Below are 14,616 nucleotides of genomic sequence, written 5' to 3'. Positions count from 1 at the left end.
AATGAGTGAATGATTGGTTGATCCATCTACTTACATTTCAGTTTGCAGCTTTTCGTTAGTATTATTTAGCCTTGTACTGATTATACTATTTTCTGTGCAAATGAGATATGGTAGATTTTAGTAATTTGTCAAAGAGATGCTAGTACTATTGAAAGTACAGTCACCAAATTGCAAGGTTGACAGGGAAACCCTCTGTTACTTACTTCTAGAAGTTAGGTTATTCTTTCAGCAATTCCAGTTGCTAGAAGCTCCTCGGTATGTTGAGTCCAGATCCATCCTGCAGACTTCAGTCCACTGAACCATGAAAGCAGCTTTAATTCTTCTTCGACTTGTTGGTTGTGTCCTCCAAGTCCTCTGTTGACTGTTTGTCATACAATGTGTGGTTTTTGTTTTTGTTTTTGTTTTGAGACAGAGTTTTGCTCTTGTTATCCAGGCTGGAGTGCAGTGACTCAATCTTGGCTCACTGCAACCTCCACCTCCCGGGTTCAAGCGATTCTCCTGCCTCAGCCTGCCGAGTACCTGGGATTACAGGCGTGCACCCCAACACCCGGCTAATTTTTGTATTTTTAGTAGAGACAGGGTTTCACCATGTTGGTCAGACTGGTCTCGAACTCCTGACCTCAGGTGATCTGCCTGCCTTGGCCTCCCAAAGTACTGAGATTACAGGCGTGAGCCACCACACCCTACCCAGTGTGAGGTTTTTTGGTGACTTCACCGTCTTGGTCATTTTGATGGGACGTGTTGCTCTGGTGGTTCAGTGCCTGCAGGTGGTTCGGACCTGAATACACAACTCCTGATATGGTCTGGAGTGTGGAGCAGAACAGGCGTCTGCCACACTCACCCTGTCTCTTCCCACTCTGTTGTTAAACAGCATGGTCTGATCTAGTATTGGCCTGAGGATTCTTTCTTCAGCAATTGCTTGTCACATTTCTTCTGTGTGGCATGCTGAATATTTATGGGGTTTTGTGAAGAATAAAGATGTCTGAAAAATTCCACCCAAACAGGATGTAACAACTTGGGGACAGTACCTTCAAGCCTGCTGTTAATTTAAACACACTCACACACACACAGACACACCCCTACACACACTCCCCTATCGTAGGTAATAAGAATGTCTTGCCACCCTATGTAACAAACACCTCTCAATTTTTTTTTGTTTTTGACAGTTTTTTATCTCACCTAATCTGGCCACCTTTGTTTTGAGCGTGGTGCCTCCAGTGTCAATCATTGCTGTAATTTATGGACGATATCTACGGAAACTGACCAAAGTCACCCAGGATTCCCTGGCACAAGCCACTCAGGTAAAAGCCCCTTCTCATCCGTGTGGTTTCCAGCAGAATGGGGTCACAGCCAGGATCCTAGACGGCAGATCCTAAGGGATGTGCTTAGGTTTTTCAATAAAGTGCCTTCCTTTCCTTTCATTAGAAATTACCCCAAGATCCCAGAAACTTAAACTACTCTGTTTTCTAGACTAGGTTTCTACCCATATCTCAAAGTAGATTCAACTCGACTAAACATTTTGTGGAGTCCTCACTTCTTACTATCACTATTTCTTTTCTTTCTTTCTTTCTTTCTTTTTTTTTTTTTTTGAGACAGGGTACATGAGAAAAGTCTTTTTCAGGCACTCTAGGCTAGAGTGCAGTGGTATAATCACAGCTAAGTGAAGCTTTAACCTCCCAGGCTTGAGTGATCCTCCCACCTCAGCCTCCTCAGTAGCTGGGACTATAGCCACATGCCACCATGCCCAGTAATTTTTAAAATTTTTTGTAGAGACAGGATCTTACTGTTTTGCCCAGGCTGGTTTCAAATTCCTGGGCTCAAGCGATTCTCCCACCTCAGCCTCCTGGAGTGCTGGGATTACAGGCGTGAACCACCATACATAGCCACTATCACTATTTGTTATGGGACAAAACAGTTAATCAGGTTTTGAAAATAGTTACTAGATAACACTGTGTTTCATTAATTTAATAAATCTGGCTTTGCAATGCTGTGCAACATTATCTTTTCAAAAATTAAAAATGGCCCGGTGCAGTGGCTCGTGCCTATAATCCCAGTACCTTGGGAGGCCAAGTCGGGTGGATCGCTTGAGGTCAGGAGTTTGAGACCAGCCCGACCAACGTGGAGAAACCTTGTTTCTACTAAAAATACAAAAATTAGCTGGGCGCGCTGGTTCCTGCCTGTAATCCCAGCTACTTGGGAGACTGAGACAAGGAGAATTTTGAACCCGGGAGGCAGAGGTTGCAGTGAGCCAAGATTGTGCCATTGCACTTCAGCCTGGGTGACAAGAGTGAAACTCCGTTCCAAAAAAAAAAAGAAAAATTAAAAATAACCATTATACTTTCATGGTACAAAAACCATGCATGGGGCTGGGTGCAGTGGCTCACGCCTATAATCCCAGTACTTCAGGAGGCCGAGGCAGGTAGATCACAAGGTCAGGAGATAGAGAACATCCTGGCTAACATGGTGAAACCCCGTCTCTACTAAAAATACAAAAAATTAGTCGGGTGTGGTGGCGGGCGCCTGTAGTCCCAGCTACTCCGGACGCTGAGGCAAGAGAATGGTGTGAGCCCAGGAGGCAGAGCTTGCAGTGAGCCGAGATTGAGCCACTGCACTCCAGCCTGGGTGACAGGGTGAGACTCCGTCTCAAAAAAGCACAAAAAAAACCATGCATGTTTATTGTTGAAAATTTTGAAAATAGAAAACAAAAATACGCATAATCCTGTCTTTTAGAATTAACATTTTGGAGTCTGTGTTTTTCTCTGCATAAAAATGTATTTCTGCATCTACATATGCTCCTATTTTTCTGTCTATATATATGATATGTTTAGGTATAGTTTTTTCCCCCAAAACTAGGATTGCTTTGTGTACTCTGCTGTCACTCTTTTTTGACTTAGTCATGTATCAAGAGTGGTTTTCCATTGATAGTGTCTTTTAGGGAGTTCTCACTTCTTACTATCACTATTTCTTTTCTTTTCTTTTTAATAAGTAAATAAATGAAATGAGAACCACATTTTATTTTTGCTTCTAGAAGCTCTTGAAATATGACCCTTCTCCTCCTGAAATGTACTTATTATTCTCCCAGCTAGCTGAGGAACGTATTGGAAATGTAAGAACTGTTCGAGCTTTTGGGAAAGAAATGACTGAAAGAGACAAATATGCCAGCAAAGTGGACTATGTGATGCAGTTAGCAAGGAAAGAGGCATTCGCTCGGGCTGGCTTCTTTGGAGCAGTAAGTAGATCATTTTGGAAAAAGTGAAAGTGGCAGATGTTAGAATGGTGAGAGTTTTATTCTGTGGTGTTCAGCATAAGTAGAAAATGATTTTAATTTTTAAAATTTTAGTCTTAATTTCAAGGCTGAGAATGACTTTCTTTAAAATATTTTTGTGAAAAAGGAAGAAACAAGTAAATGTCCTTAGAGAAAAGTCAGTGCATGGTGCGATCGGGCACTGATTATTTGTGCAGTGCAGGCCAGTGGCATCAGCTTTGCCTAGGCCCTGGTCAGCCTCGCCAAGACTCAGCTCCATCGCAGATCTGCTCGGTAGGAAACTGGGGCCAGCAATCTGTTTAACAGGCCCTCTGGGTCATTCTCATGCCAGCAAAGTCTGAGGATTAACCAAAATCACCTCAATGTGTTTCAAGAAAGAAGTATAAAAAATCAATCACAATGCACTTAAATAGGACATGGAAATAGAAAATCACCATGAAGGCAAATTCAAGATACGTGTAAACTGAAAAGAACTTCAGAGACAATTCCATCATTGCTATGATTAACAGATAAGGAGCAGCAGCCCAGAGAAGGCTGCCCCTATGCCTAAGACAACCACACATGCAACCAAGGTAAAAGCAGGCCACAGATACAGGAGGCCAGCTCCTCAGGCTTGTGTCCTTGCCCAGAACATCTCATTGTATTATATAAACCCACGTAGTAGATATTTATTTGTTTCCTCTAGTTAGGGAAGGAACCTTTGGTATTACTTTTATCCTTTGCAAACTGAGTAGATGGGGTAAAATCGGGATCTGATGGGAGACTTAGCTTATAGGTTTTCATGGTGATTAGATTGTTTTCTTCATTATTGCAATATTACAAAACCATTTTTAATTTGAAACTCAGGTAAAATTAATATTTTGGAAAAATCTTGCTGTGACAGTTGAATGAAAAAGGTACATTACAGGCTGTGTTCACGCTTTTTGCATTCTGGGTCCTTGATTCCCACCTGACTTCTCTGTTTTGTTCATTCGACAGACTGGGCTCTCCGGAAACCTGATTGTGCTTTCTGTCCTGTACAAAGGAGGGCTGCTGATGGGCAGTGCCCACATGACCGTGGGTGAACTCTCTTCCTTCCTAATGTATGCTTTCTGGGTTGGAATAAGCATTGGAGGTAAAGAATTTAAATAGGCTTGGGGTGTTGCAAATTAAAAATCAGAGCATCATTTCTGAAATAGAAACTGAACTTTCACATTACTTCAATTAACTTCGACTGAAAAAGCATTTCCTAGAACGTTACTATTCCAATTGGGCTTTTAAAGAAGTGAAATGAATGTGACCCTCCACAGCAGACGAGCAAACACCTCCTTGGTTGGGACATTTGGGGATCTTTGCAGGCCTCTTGTAGCTCAGCATCGCTCTGGAGTGGTATTGTGTCTTCAGACCGTTTGTTCACTTGCTCACAGGTGCAGGCAGGAGGAGGGCGGCGCTGAGCAAGTATGGACACAGAAACCCATAGTCCTGTGTTAGTGATGGTTTCGTGATTAGCAAATCAGTGGAGAATGCAATTCCTTTTGTACAAAGTCAACCATATTCAAAACTAATGAGCAATCAAAAAATATTTATAAATTATCAAGTGCATGAAACAGAGTTGCTTGCTTTTATTAAGACTGTCAGAGTTCAGCTTTTATTTTTCATTCCCGGATGAAGGAAAGCAGGAATGCATCCCCAGTCGACTTGGGACAAATGATTTCCTAGTTTTTGTTTCCCTTCTTGTCTTTGAAACTCAAGATGGAAAGGTCGGGTAAGTAGCTTAAGGTCTGATTAATGGAATATTATCAGGTATCCTATGGTGTTGCTTCAACCAGAGGGTTTTATTTTCAGGGTTTTTTGTCTAACTGTTGAAGGTAGAGGCATTTCCGTAGACATCTGCAGGCAAGTGAAGATTTTTTTCTGGAATGATATTTTCAGAGACCCCTGAAAAAAGCATTTTAGTTCTGCTGGCTGGTCTTAAAAACTGATTAAGATGTTTTGGGGTGCTGGATGGTTTGGGAAGCGAGAAGGTGGACTGGTTCAGGAGGACCCACAGACAGTATGCAGCTCTTCCCTCTCCATTTCTTGGATTAAGCCTGCTGGGCTGGAGGTTTCACACCCTGTTATGGTCGTGTTCCCTTAGGTCTTCTGTCCTCCTTCAGGTGGACTACCTACCCCACTTCCCTTCTCCCTGGCCTTTCTGTTCACATTCCAGATTTCCTCCCTGGCCTCCCCTCATCTTAATGTTTTCTGCCACATTTGACATAATCTTTCTCAGCCCCTCCTCTTCCCTCCTCTGTACCACTTGGCATGATAGAAGTTATTTCTTTTTGTGGTTGTTCTATTGTCCCCTCTATTCACCAGGGGCAAGTTCACAACTGTGTCTTGCACAGAATGGGTTGGAAAACACAGTTCTAATCCATTGCTATAGTCGGTTACCACCACTGGTTATAGGAGGTGCTGCTAAGGCTTTGTCTGCGTGCAGAGATTGGGTAATTTGGCTTTCTTAACCACAGGCCAGCCCACAACTCTGGTCAACTGTATTGTTCAGGATCTGCCATCTGGTGCGAGGAGGGATGAAAGAAAATATGGGTAGGTCAGTGTACACCTGTTGCCACCGGTTCTTCCACATTTATAACATAGATGCCTAAGGTGATAGGAATTTAATCCAGCAACTTGAATTAGCAGGTGAGGATTCTACCACTGAACCACCAATGCCCAACAACTTAAATTGGATTTTAAGTGCTTATTTGTTTATTTATTTAGAGACGGAGTTTCACTCTGTCACCCAGGCTGGAGTGCAGTGGCATGATCTCGGCTCACTGCAACCTCTGCCTCCTGGATTCAAGCAATTGTCCTGCCTCAGCCTTCTGAGTAGCTGGGACTACAGGCACATGCCGCCACACCTGGCTAATTTTTTGGATTTTTTAGTAGAGACGGGGTTTCACCGTGTTGCCCAGGCTGGTCTCGAACTCCTGAACTCTGGCAATCCGCCCACCTCAGACTCCCAAAGTACTGGGATTACAGGTGTGAGCCACCGCACCCAGCCATGCTTTTATGTTTTTAAAGTAATTTTAGGCCGGGCGCGGTGGCTCAAGCCTGTAATCCCAGCACTTTGGGAGGCCGAGGCGGGTGGATCACGAGGTCAGGAGATCGAGACTATCCTGGCTAACATGGTGAAACCCCGTCTCTACTAAAAATACAAAAAACTAGCTGGGCGTGGTGGCGGGCGCCTGTAGTCTCAGCTACTTGGGAGGCTGAGGCGGGAGAATGGCGTGAACCCGGGAGGCGGAGCTTGCAGTGAGCCGAGATCACGCCACTGTACTCCAGCCTGGGAGACACAGCGAGACTCCGTCTCAAAAAAAAAAAAAAAAAAAAAAAAGAAAAAAAGTAATTTTATACTTTTATAGAATCACTATCCAAAGTGATTCTATAATAAATCTACAAAGCAAGAAATTCTATTTTATTTATTAAGTAATAATTTTTATTTTGATTTCGGCTTAGAAGGGCATACTAGGGGTAAAAACCCCACTGATTCTAAGTACATTCTCTTCTAAAATGAAGTCAGAAGTACTGTATGAAGAAAAGCAAAACCTAACCATTTTCAAGTTTACAATTCAGTGGTGTTTAGTACATTCACAATGCTGTGCAACCACTACCTCCATCTACCTCTCAAACAGTTTCATCACTGAAAAGAAAACCAATACTCATTAAGCAATCTATCTACATTACTTCCTCCTGCCAGCTCCTGGCAACCACAGTTTGCTTTCTGTCTTTATGTATTTACTTATTGTAGATATTTCATATAAAAGGAATCACACAATATATGTCCTTTTGTGCCTGGCTTCTTACACTTAGCATAGTATTTTCAAAGTTCATCTACATTGTAGCACGTATCAGTATGTCATTCCTTTTTTTCTTTTATTTTTTTTTTATTTTTTCCCGAGACACGGGCTTGCTCTGTCACCCAGGCTGGAGTGCAGTAGTGCAGCCTTGACCTCCTGGGCTCAAGCAGTCCTCTCACCTCAGCCCCCTGAGTAGCTGGGACTTACAGGCATGTGCCACCATGCCTGGCTAGCTTTTGTATTTTTTGTAGAGACAGAGTTTCACCATGTTTCCCAGGCTAGTCTTGAACTTCTGGGCTCAAGCAGTCTGCCCGCCTCTGCCTCCCAGAGTGTTGGGATGACAGGCATGAGCCACCACTACTGGGCTAGTGGGTCGTTCCTTTTTATGGTTGAATATTACATTGTAAAGAGAGATCACATTTTGTTTATCCAGGGCCGTTGTGCTTTTGTTCTTCGGAGTCAAAGCTCTTTACTATGTTAAACTACTTTTGACTGTTTCCCTTTACTTCTTTTTTGTTTTGTTTTGTTTTGTTTTGTTTTAGAGACAGGATCGCACTTTGTCTCCAGGAGGGAGTGCAATGGCACAATCTTAGCCCACTGCAGCCTCGACTTCCTGGGCTCAAGTGATCCTTCTGCCTCAGCCTCCTGAGTAGCTAGGACTGCAGGCATACACAACCATACTCAGCTAATTATTAATTTTTTTTTTTTGTAGAGACAGGGTCTCGCTATGTTGTGTTGCCCAGGCTGGTCTCAAACTCCTGGGCTCAAGTGATTCTCCTGCCTTGGCCTCTCGAAGTGCTGGGATTATAGGTGTGTACCACCATGCCCAGCCTTAATTTTTTTCTTCTTCCTTTCTTCCCTCCCTCCCTTCTTTTTAAAAATTAATACCATTTTCAAAGTAGTTTTACGTTCATAGCAAAATTGTGTAGAGAAAGGGGTGCATACCCATGCCCCCATACACGCACAGCCTCCCTATTAACATCCCCCGCAGAGTGGTACATTTGATACAATTAATGAATCTACAGCCAGGGGCAGTGACTCACTTCTGTAATCCCAGCACTTTGCGAGGCTGAGGCGGGCAGATCACTTGAGGCCAGGAGTTCGAGACCAGCCTGGCCAACATGGCAAAACCCTGTCTCTACTAAAAATACAAAAATTAGCTGGGTGTGGTGGTGCATGCCTGTAATCCCAGCTACTTGGGAGGCTGAGGCAGGAGAATTGCTTGAACCTGGGAGGCAGAGGTTGCGGTGAGCTGAGATTGCACCACTGCACTCCAGCCTGGGTGACAGAGTGAGACCCTGTCTCAAAAGAAGAAAAAAAGCCTACATTGACACATCATTACACCCAAAGTCCACAGTTTACATTAGGGTTCACTCTTGGTGGTGTACATTCTATGCGTTTGGACAAATGCAAAATGACATGTATCCAACATTACTGTACCATACAAAGTATTTTCACTGCCCCAAAGATCCTCTGAGCTCTGTTTATTCATCACCCTTCTGAAACCCCTGACAACCACCGATGGTTTTTACTGTTTCCATGGTTATGCCTTTTCTAGAATGTCATATAGTTTTAATCATACAGTATGTAGCATTTGGTTGGCTCTTTTCATAGAAATATGCATTTAAGATTTCTCAATGTCTTTTTATGGCTTGATAGCTCATTTATTTTTAGCACTGAATAATATTCCATTGTGTGGATGTACAACAGTTTATTCGTTCACCTACTAAAGGACACTTGGCTGCTTCTAAGTTTTGGCAATGATGAATAAAGCTGCTATAAACATCCATGTGTAGGTTTTTGTGTAGATGGAAGTTTTCAGCTCATTTAGGCAAATACCAAGGAGTACAACTGCTTGATTGGATGGTAAGAATGTGTTCAGCTTAGCATAGTGGCAGTATCATAGGCACTGAGGTTTATCCGAGGCATGATTACTGCTAATTGAAAACTTTTCCCAATACCCTGCTGTGATGACTTGCAACGTAGTCAGCATTGGCAAGGTGTTTTTGTTTTTGTTTTTGTTTTAAAAAAAAGGGAATCTCATTCTGTTGCCCAGGCTGGAGTGCAGTGGCACCATCTCGGCTCACTCCACCTCCCAGGTTCAAGGAATTCTTGTGCCTCAGCCTCCCAAATAGCTAGGATTACAGGCATCCGCCACCATGCCTGACTTTTTTTTTTTTTTTTTGAGATGGAGTCTCGCTCTGTCACCCCGTCTGGAGTGTAATGGCGCAGTCTCGGCCACTGCAACCTCCACCTCCCAGGTTCTAGCGATTCTCCAGCCTCAGCCTCCTGAGTAGCTGGGACTACAGTTGTGTGCCACCACGTCCAGCTATTTTTTTTTTTATTATTATTTTTAGTAGAGAAGGGGTTTCACCATGTTGGCCAGGCTGGTTTCGAACTCTGACCTCAAGTGATCCACCCACCTCGGCCTCTGAAAGTCCTGGGATTACAGGCATGAGCCACCCGCGCCTGGTCTAATTTTTGGTTTTTTGTTTTTTTGTTTTTTTCAGTAGAGACAGGGTTTTACCGTGTTGGCCAGGCTGATCTTGAATTCCTGGCCTCAAGTGATCTGCCTACCTTGGCCTCCCAAAGTGCTGGGATTACAGGTGTGAGCCACCGCACCCGACCAGCATTGGCAATTTTTGACATCTCTATGGAGACTGAATGAATTTCTTACAAAAAAATTTTTAGTTTTGTAAGAAACTCCCAAACTGCCTTGCAAAGTGTGTGTCCCATTTGCATCCCCACCAGCAAGAAATGAGAGTTCTTGTTGCTCCACGTCCACCCCAGCATTTGGTGGCATCGATGTTCTAGCTTTTAGCCATTCTGATAGATGCATGATATTTCATTGTTGTTTTAGTTTGCATTTCCCTGGTGACATATGATGTTGAGCATCTGTTCATATGCTTATTTGTTCTCTGTATATCTTCTCTGGTGAGTTGTCTGTTCAGGACTTTTGACCATTTTAAAATAAGTCTTCATGTTTCCGTATTGTTGCGTTTTAAGAGTTCTTTGTAAATTTTGGGTAGCAGTCCTTTATTGGATAGGTCTTTTACAGATATTTTCTCCCAGTTTGTGGCTGGTCCTCTTCTTTTCGCATTGTCTTTTGCAAAGCATACATTTTTAATTTTAATGAAGTCCACCTTCTTTCTTTCATGGATTGTACCTTTGGTATTGTATCTAAAAAGTCATCACCAAATTCAAGGTCATCTGCACTTGCTCCTGTGTTGCCTTCTAGGAGTTTATTGTTTTGTGTTTTATATTAGGTCTGTAATTCACTCTAAATTAGTTTTTGGGAAAGGTGTAAGGTCTGTGTCTAGATTCCTTATTTGCATGTGGATGTTCAGTTGTTCTAGAACCATTTGTTAAAAAGACAATACATATATTGCCGTTGCATCTCCATTGTATTGCCTTTACTTCTTTGTCAAAAATCAGTTGACTATTTGTGAGGTCCTATTTTTGCCAAATGCATTTTTAATTTAGCCTAAACATTTTAGTCCATTGTATCTTGCATAAATATTCATACCATAGAATATTCGAATTGTTTTTTTTTTTTTTTTTTTTTCAGTATCCTCACTGAGGGAAAATGTTACAAATATATGTCCTCACATTTGATGTAGACCATTGCATTTGGGTTTTAATTGTTAAATAACAGTTCAGGCCGGGCACGGTGACTCACACCTATAATCCCAGCACTTTGGGAGGCTGAGGCGGGTGCATCAATTGAGGTCGGGAGTTCGAGACCAGCCTGGCCAACACGGTGAAACCCTGTCTCTACTAAAAATACAAAGATTAGCCAGGCATGGTGGGGGATGCCTGTAATCCCAGCAACTCGGGAGGCAGAGGTTGCAGTGAGTAGAGATTACACCATAGCAGAGCAAGACTCCCTCTCAAAAAAAAAAAAAAATCATGGTTCAAAGCTGACTTTAAAAAGTGATCGCTAGAGGCCAAGGAAGGAGACGCACATTTGTAATCCCAGCACTTTGCGAGGCCAAGGCAGGAGTGTTGCTGGAGCCCAGGAGTTGAAGACCAGCCTATGCAACACAGTGAGGCCCTGTCTCCACAAAAAAAATAAAAATAAAGAGATTGCTGGAACGTTTAACATTAACCAAATTTATTTCAGTGTTTGCTACTGTGAAAGTCTTTTTTTTTTTTTTTTTTTTTTTGAGACAGGGTCTCGCTCTGTTGCCCTGAGTGCTGCCAGAGTGCCGGGGTGCAGTAATACCTCATTGCAGCCTTAACCTCTTGGACTCAAGTGATCCTCCCGCCTCAGCCTCCCAAGTAATTAGGAATATAGGCACATGCTACCAGGCCTGGCCTTAAAATTATTTTTTGTAGAAACAGGGTTGTCTCTGTGTTGCCCAGGGTGGTGTTGAACTCCTGGGCTCTAGCAGTCCTCCCACCTTGGCCTCCCAAAGTGTTGAGATTACAGCCAGGAACCACTTTGCCTGGCCTCATTTTTATTTTATTTATTTATTTATTTATTTTACATAACATAACATTGTATTAGGTATTATAAGTAATCTAGAGATTACTTGAAGTATATGGGAGAATGTGAGTAGCTTATCAAAGTTGTATTTATTGATCGCCTGAAGGTGAGGTATTATTTTGTGGATTTGTCTTTAAAATCAACATTGAAGTATTTTGTATTTTTTTAAATTATGAGATAGCATTACAGTTAAATTGCTATGCTTTTAACTAGGTAGACTTCCTCTGCAGCATTATGATTTTAATCCAGTGGTTGATGAGTATGACTATATATGTTTTTCAATCCCTGATCAAACATTAAATCCTTATTAGAAATCAGTGAAATGTGGCTGGGCGCAGTGGCTCACGCCTATAATCCCACACTTTGGGAGGCTGAGAGGGGTGGATCACCTAAGGTCAGGAGTTTGAGAGCAGCCTGGCCAACATGGCGAAACCCCATCTCTACTAAAAATAAAAAAATTAGCCAGGCCTGGTGGTGTGCGCCTGTAATCCCAGCTACTCGGGAGGCTGAGGCAGGAAAATCACTTGAACCAGGGAGATAGAGATTGCAGTGAGCCAAGATCGTGCCACTGCACTCCAGCCTGGGTGACAGAGTGAGACTCTGTCTCAAAAAAAAAAAAAAAATCAATCAATAAATCAATCAATGAAACTGGAGGAGGAAAAGCCAAAGGAAAACTAGAGTATGAGGCAAGGGGATTTTGAGTATCAGTTCCCAGGAAGCTGCTTCAAGTTGTTTTTTGAAAATATTAATAACAGATTTCATATTAAAAGCAATCATTGTCGCTCCTCTCGGAGGAGTGGTGGTCAGTGCCGGTGCCAGTGGTGGACATGTGTGTGGATTCTTCTTCTCATCCTCAGGTCTGAGCTCTTTCTACTCGGAGCTGATGAAAGGACTGGGTGCCGGGGGGCGCCTCTGGGAGCTCCTGGAGAGAGAGCCCAAGCTGCCTTTTAACGGTGGGTCTCAAAATGGGTTGTTTCTTTGCTAGGATTAAACAAATGTGGCTTCGAACAATGAAACCAGCTCTTCCCCTGCCTGCGAGGGAGTGAGGGATGAGCCACCATAAAGGTGTGGGTCCTGCTGCATGGCGGGCCGGGCAGGGGGGTGGTCAGGTTTTCTATGAGAAGGGGAGGGACAGCTGCTGTGGCACTGTTGTGGGCCAGGATGCCCCTGGATGCATGGGCTGGCCACATAGTGTGCTGCCCTCTGTTCCCCTCCCTGCATCTGGGCATTACTGCCAAGGGCAGGATGGAAGTCATTGTGGCCCAGGGCTGTGACTAGGAAGGGTCCCGGCTAGTCCACCAAATTGATCTTCCCTAGTGATTCTGACATCTCTGTGGAGGGCTAGGGTGGGAGGAAGGGAGGAGGAATCAGACATAAGAAAATAGCTAAGTTTCTTGGCTTTTTGGGGTGGGGTAGGGGAGGCTGGTACTCGTTGGCTGGAGCCATCTCCTTCTTACCAGTGACTTCCCTGGAGCTGTAGGGTCTAGACAAACTAGCCAGGAATCAGGAGAAATGGCTGAGTAGTAACCACTCCCAACTGCTTATTGACTTCCTAGGACATTGTTAGGTAGCCCCAGGTCCATAAGTGAAAGCCAAATATTCTCCAATGTGATAGGCCTAGGAAATAGGCCCAACTGAGAGAGTTTGAGTGGTGTCTGCCAAAGCAGAGCAGGTGAACACCAGGGCAGAACAGACCTCTGACCCCCTCCAGTTCTGCAGCTGTTGTGCAGCGCTCCCCTATTCATCATAACTTTCAAAATATTTATTCGGGGTAGGTAAAATAAATTGGAGCTACACAGAGGCAGTGGCATAGACAGAAGGCCATTGGGTTTGAAACCAGACTACAAGGGTGGATCTTAACTCCACTACTTGTTAGCTTAAGCAGGTTGTTGTCTGTGGTCTTCAGTGTCCTCATCAGCAAAATTGGAATCAATTTCTACCTTGCAGGGTTGTCAGGATCAAATAAGACCATCTATGTGTAGTACCTTGGATATAGTAGGTGCGGAGTTGGCATGTGGGAAGCATTTAGCCTGCTTCTGACTTGCCCTTTAAGAGCTCATATGCCAGGACTAGCTGTGATAGAGTCACCCATCCATAGCCAGATGAGTAGGAGAACCGAGTTCAGCTGTAAGTTTAATTTTTTGCTTTAAGTAATTAATATTCCATTTTATGTTTCAGAGGGGGTCATCTTAAATGAGAAAAGCTTCCAGGGTGCTTTGGAGTTTAAGAACGTGCATTTTGCCTATCCAGCTCGCCCAGAGGTGCCCATATTTCAGGATTTCAGCCTTTCCATTCCATCAGGATCTGTCACGGCACTGGTTGGCCCAAGTGGTTCAGGCAAATCAACAGTGCTTTCGCTCCTGTTGAGGTTGTACGACCCTGCTTCTGGTAAGTGGTTCACCACACTGTAGCACCAGCGGACTGTCTCGAGCTCTGCTCCCACTTTTGTGCCCTGGGAGATGCTCAAACCATGCAGATACCTTCTTTTGTGAGAGTACCTTCTTTTCTAAGTGCCAATGGAAAGAAATCCCTCAAACAGAAGGTGTCATTTGCAGGGGCATGACAGCTCATACAGAGGCCTTTAGAGCATTTTGTATATAATGTGTCCTACCTCTTCAAGCCCAGAGTGACTTCCCCAGTTCTACGTCCTCATCTCCCATGTGGGTATCTCCTCTGGACATGCCCTCTACTGGGAGCAGGTGGACGAGGCTGTGCTCAGCAGCCAGGAGAAGGTGCCGGGGCTGCTGCTGGACATCCCTACACACCAGCAGCACCCTGGAGAACCGCCGTTTGCCAGCATGCGTGCTAGGCGCAGGAGTGATGGGGAGCTCCTGGAGAACCTCTGCCTTTGCCTGTGACCCATCGAGTGCTTATTATAACACAGTTAACTTGGCAATCAGTGATTCGCTTCTTTTTGTTTCACTGTGTCACCCAGGCTGGAGTGCAGTGGAGTGATCTCCGCTCACTGCAAGCTCCTCCTCCCGGGTTCACGCCATTCTCCTGCCTCAGCCTCCCGAGTAGCTGGGACTACAGGCGCCCATCAC

At 43.9% G+C, this 14,616-nt stretch overlaps 2 protein-coding genes and 1 pseudogene across 2 annotated transcripts in view; 2 read left to right on the top strand and 1 right to left on the bottom strand.

The window, feature by feature from the left end:
• Positions 1-14,616, bottom strand: part of GALNT2 (polypeptide N-acetylgalactosaminyltransferase 2) — a 1,373,297-nt gene that overhangs the window by 734,514 nt on the left and 624,167 nt on the right. The window lies entirely within an intron of this gene.
• ABCB10 (ATP binding cassette subfamily B member 10) overlaps positions 1-14,616 on the top strand; it is a 43,856-nt gene that overhangs the window by 15,731 nt on the left and 13,509 nt on the right. The window contains exons 4-8 of the mRNA XM_050769192.1: positions 1,167-1,301; positions 3,083-3,229; positions 4,244-4,379; positions 12,430-12,525; positions 13,751-13,960. Of these exons, the coding sequence (XP_050625149.1) occupies positions 1,167-1,301; positions 3,083-3,229; positions 4,244-4,379; positions 12,430-12,525; positions 13,751-13,960 (724 nt within the window). The remainder of the gene's footprint in view (positions 1-1,166; positions 1,302-3,082; positions 3,230-4,243; positions 4,380-12,429; positions 12,526-13,750; positions 13,961-14,616) is intronic.
• Positions 8,964-9,114, top strand: LOC126944327 (uncharacterized; annotated as a pseudogene).

The sequence above is a fragment of the Macaca thibetana genome, chromosome 1, assembly GCF_024542745.1.
Source record: "Macaca thibetana thibetana isolate TM-01 chromosome 1, ASM2454274v1, whole genome shotgun sequence".
Classification (NCBI taxonomy): Eukaryota; Metazoa; Chordata; class Mammalia; order Primates; family Cercopithecidae; genus Macaca; species Macaca thibetana.
This window is presented reverse-complemented; position numbering and strand designations above follow the sequence as displayed.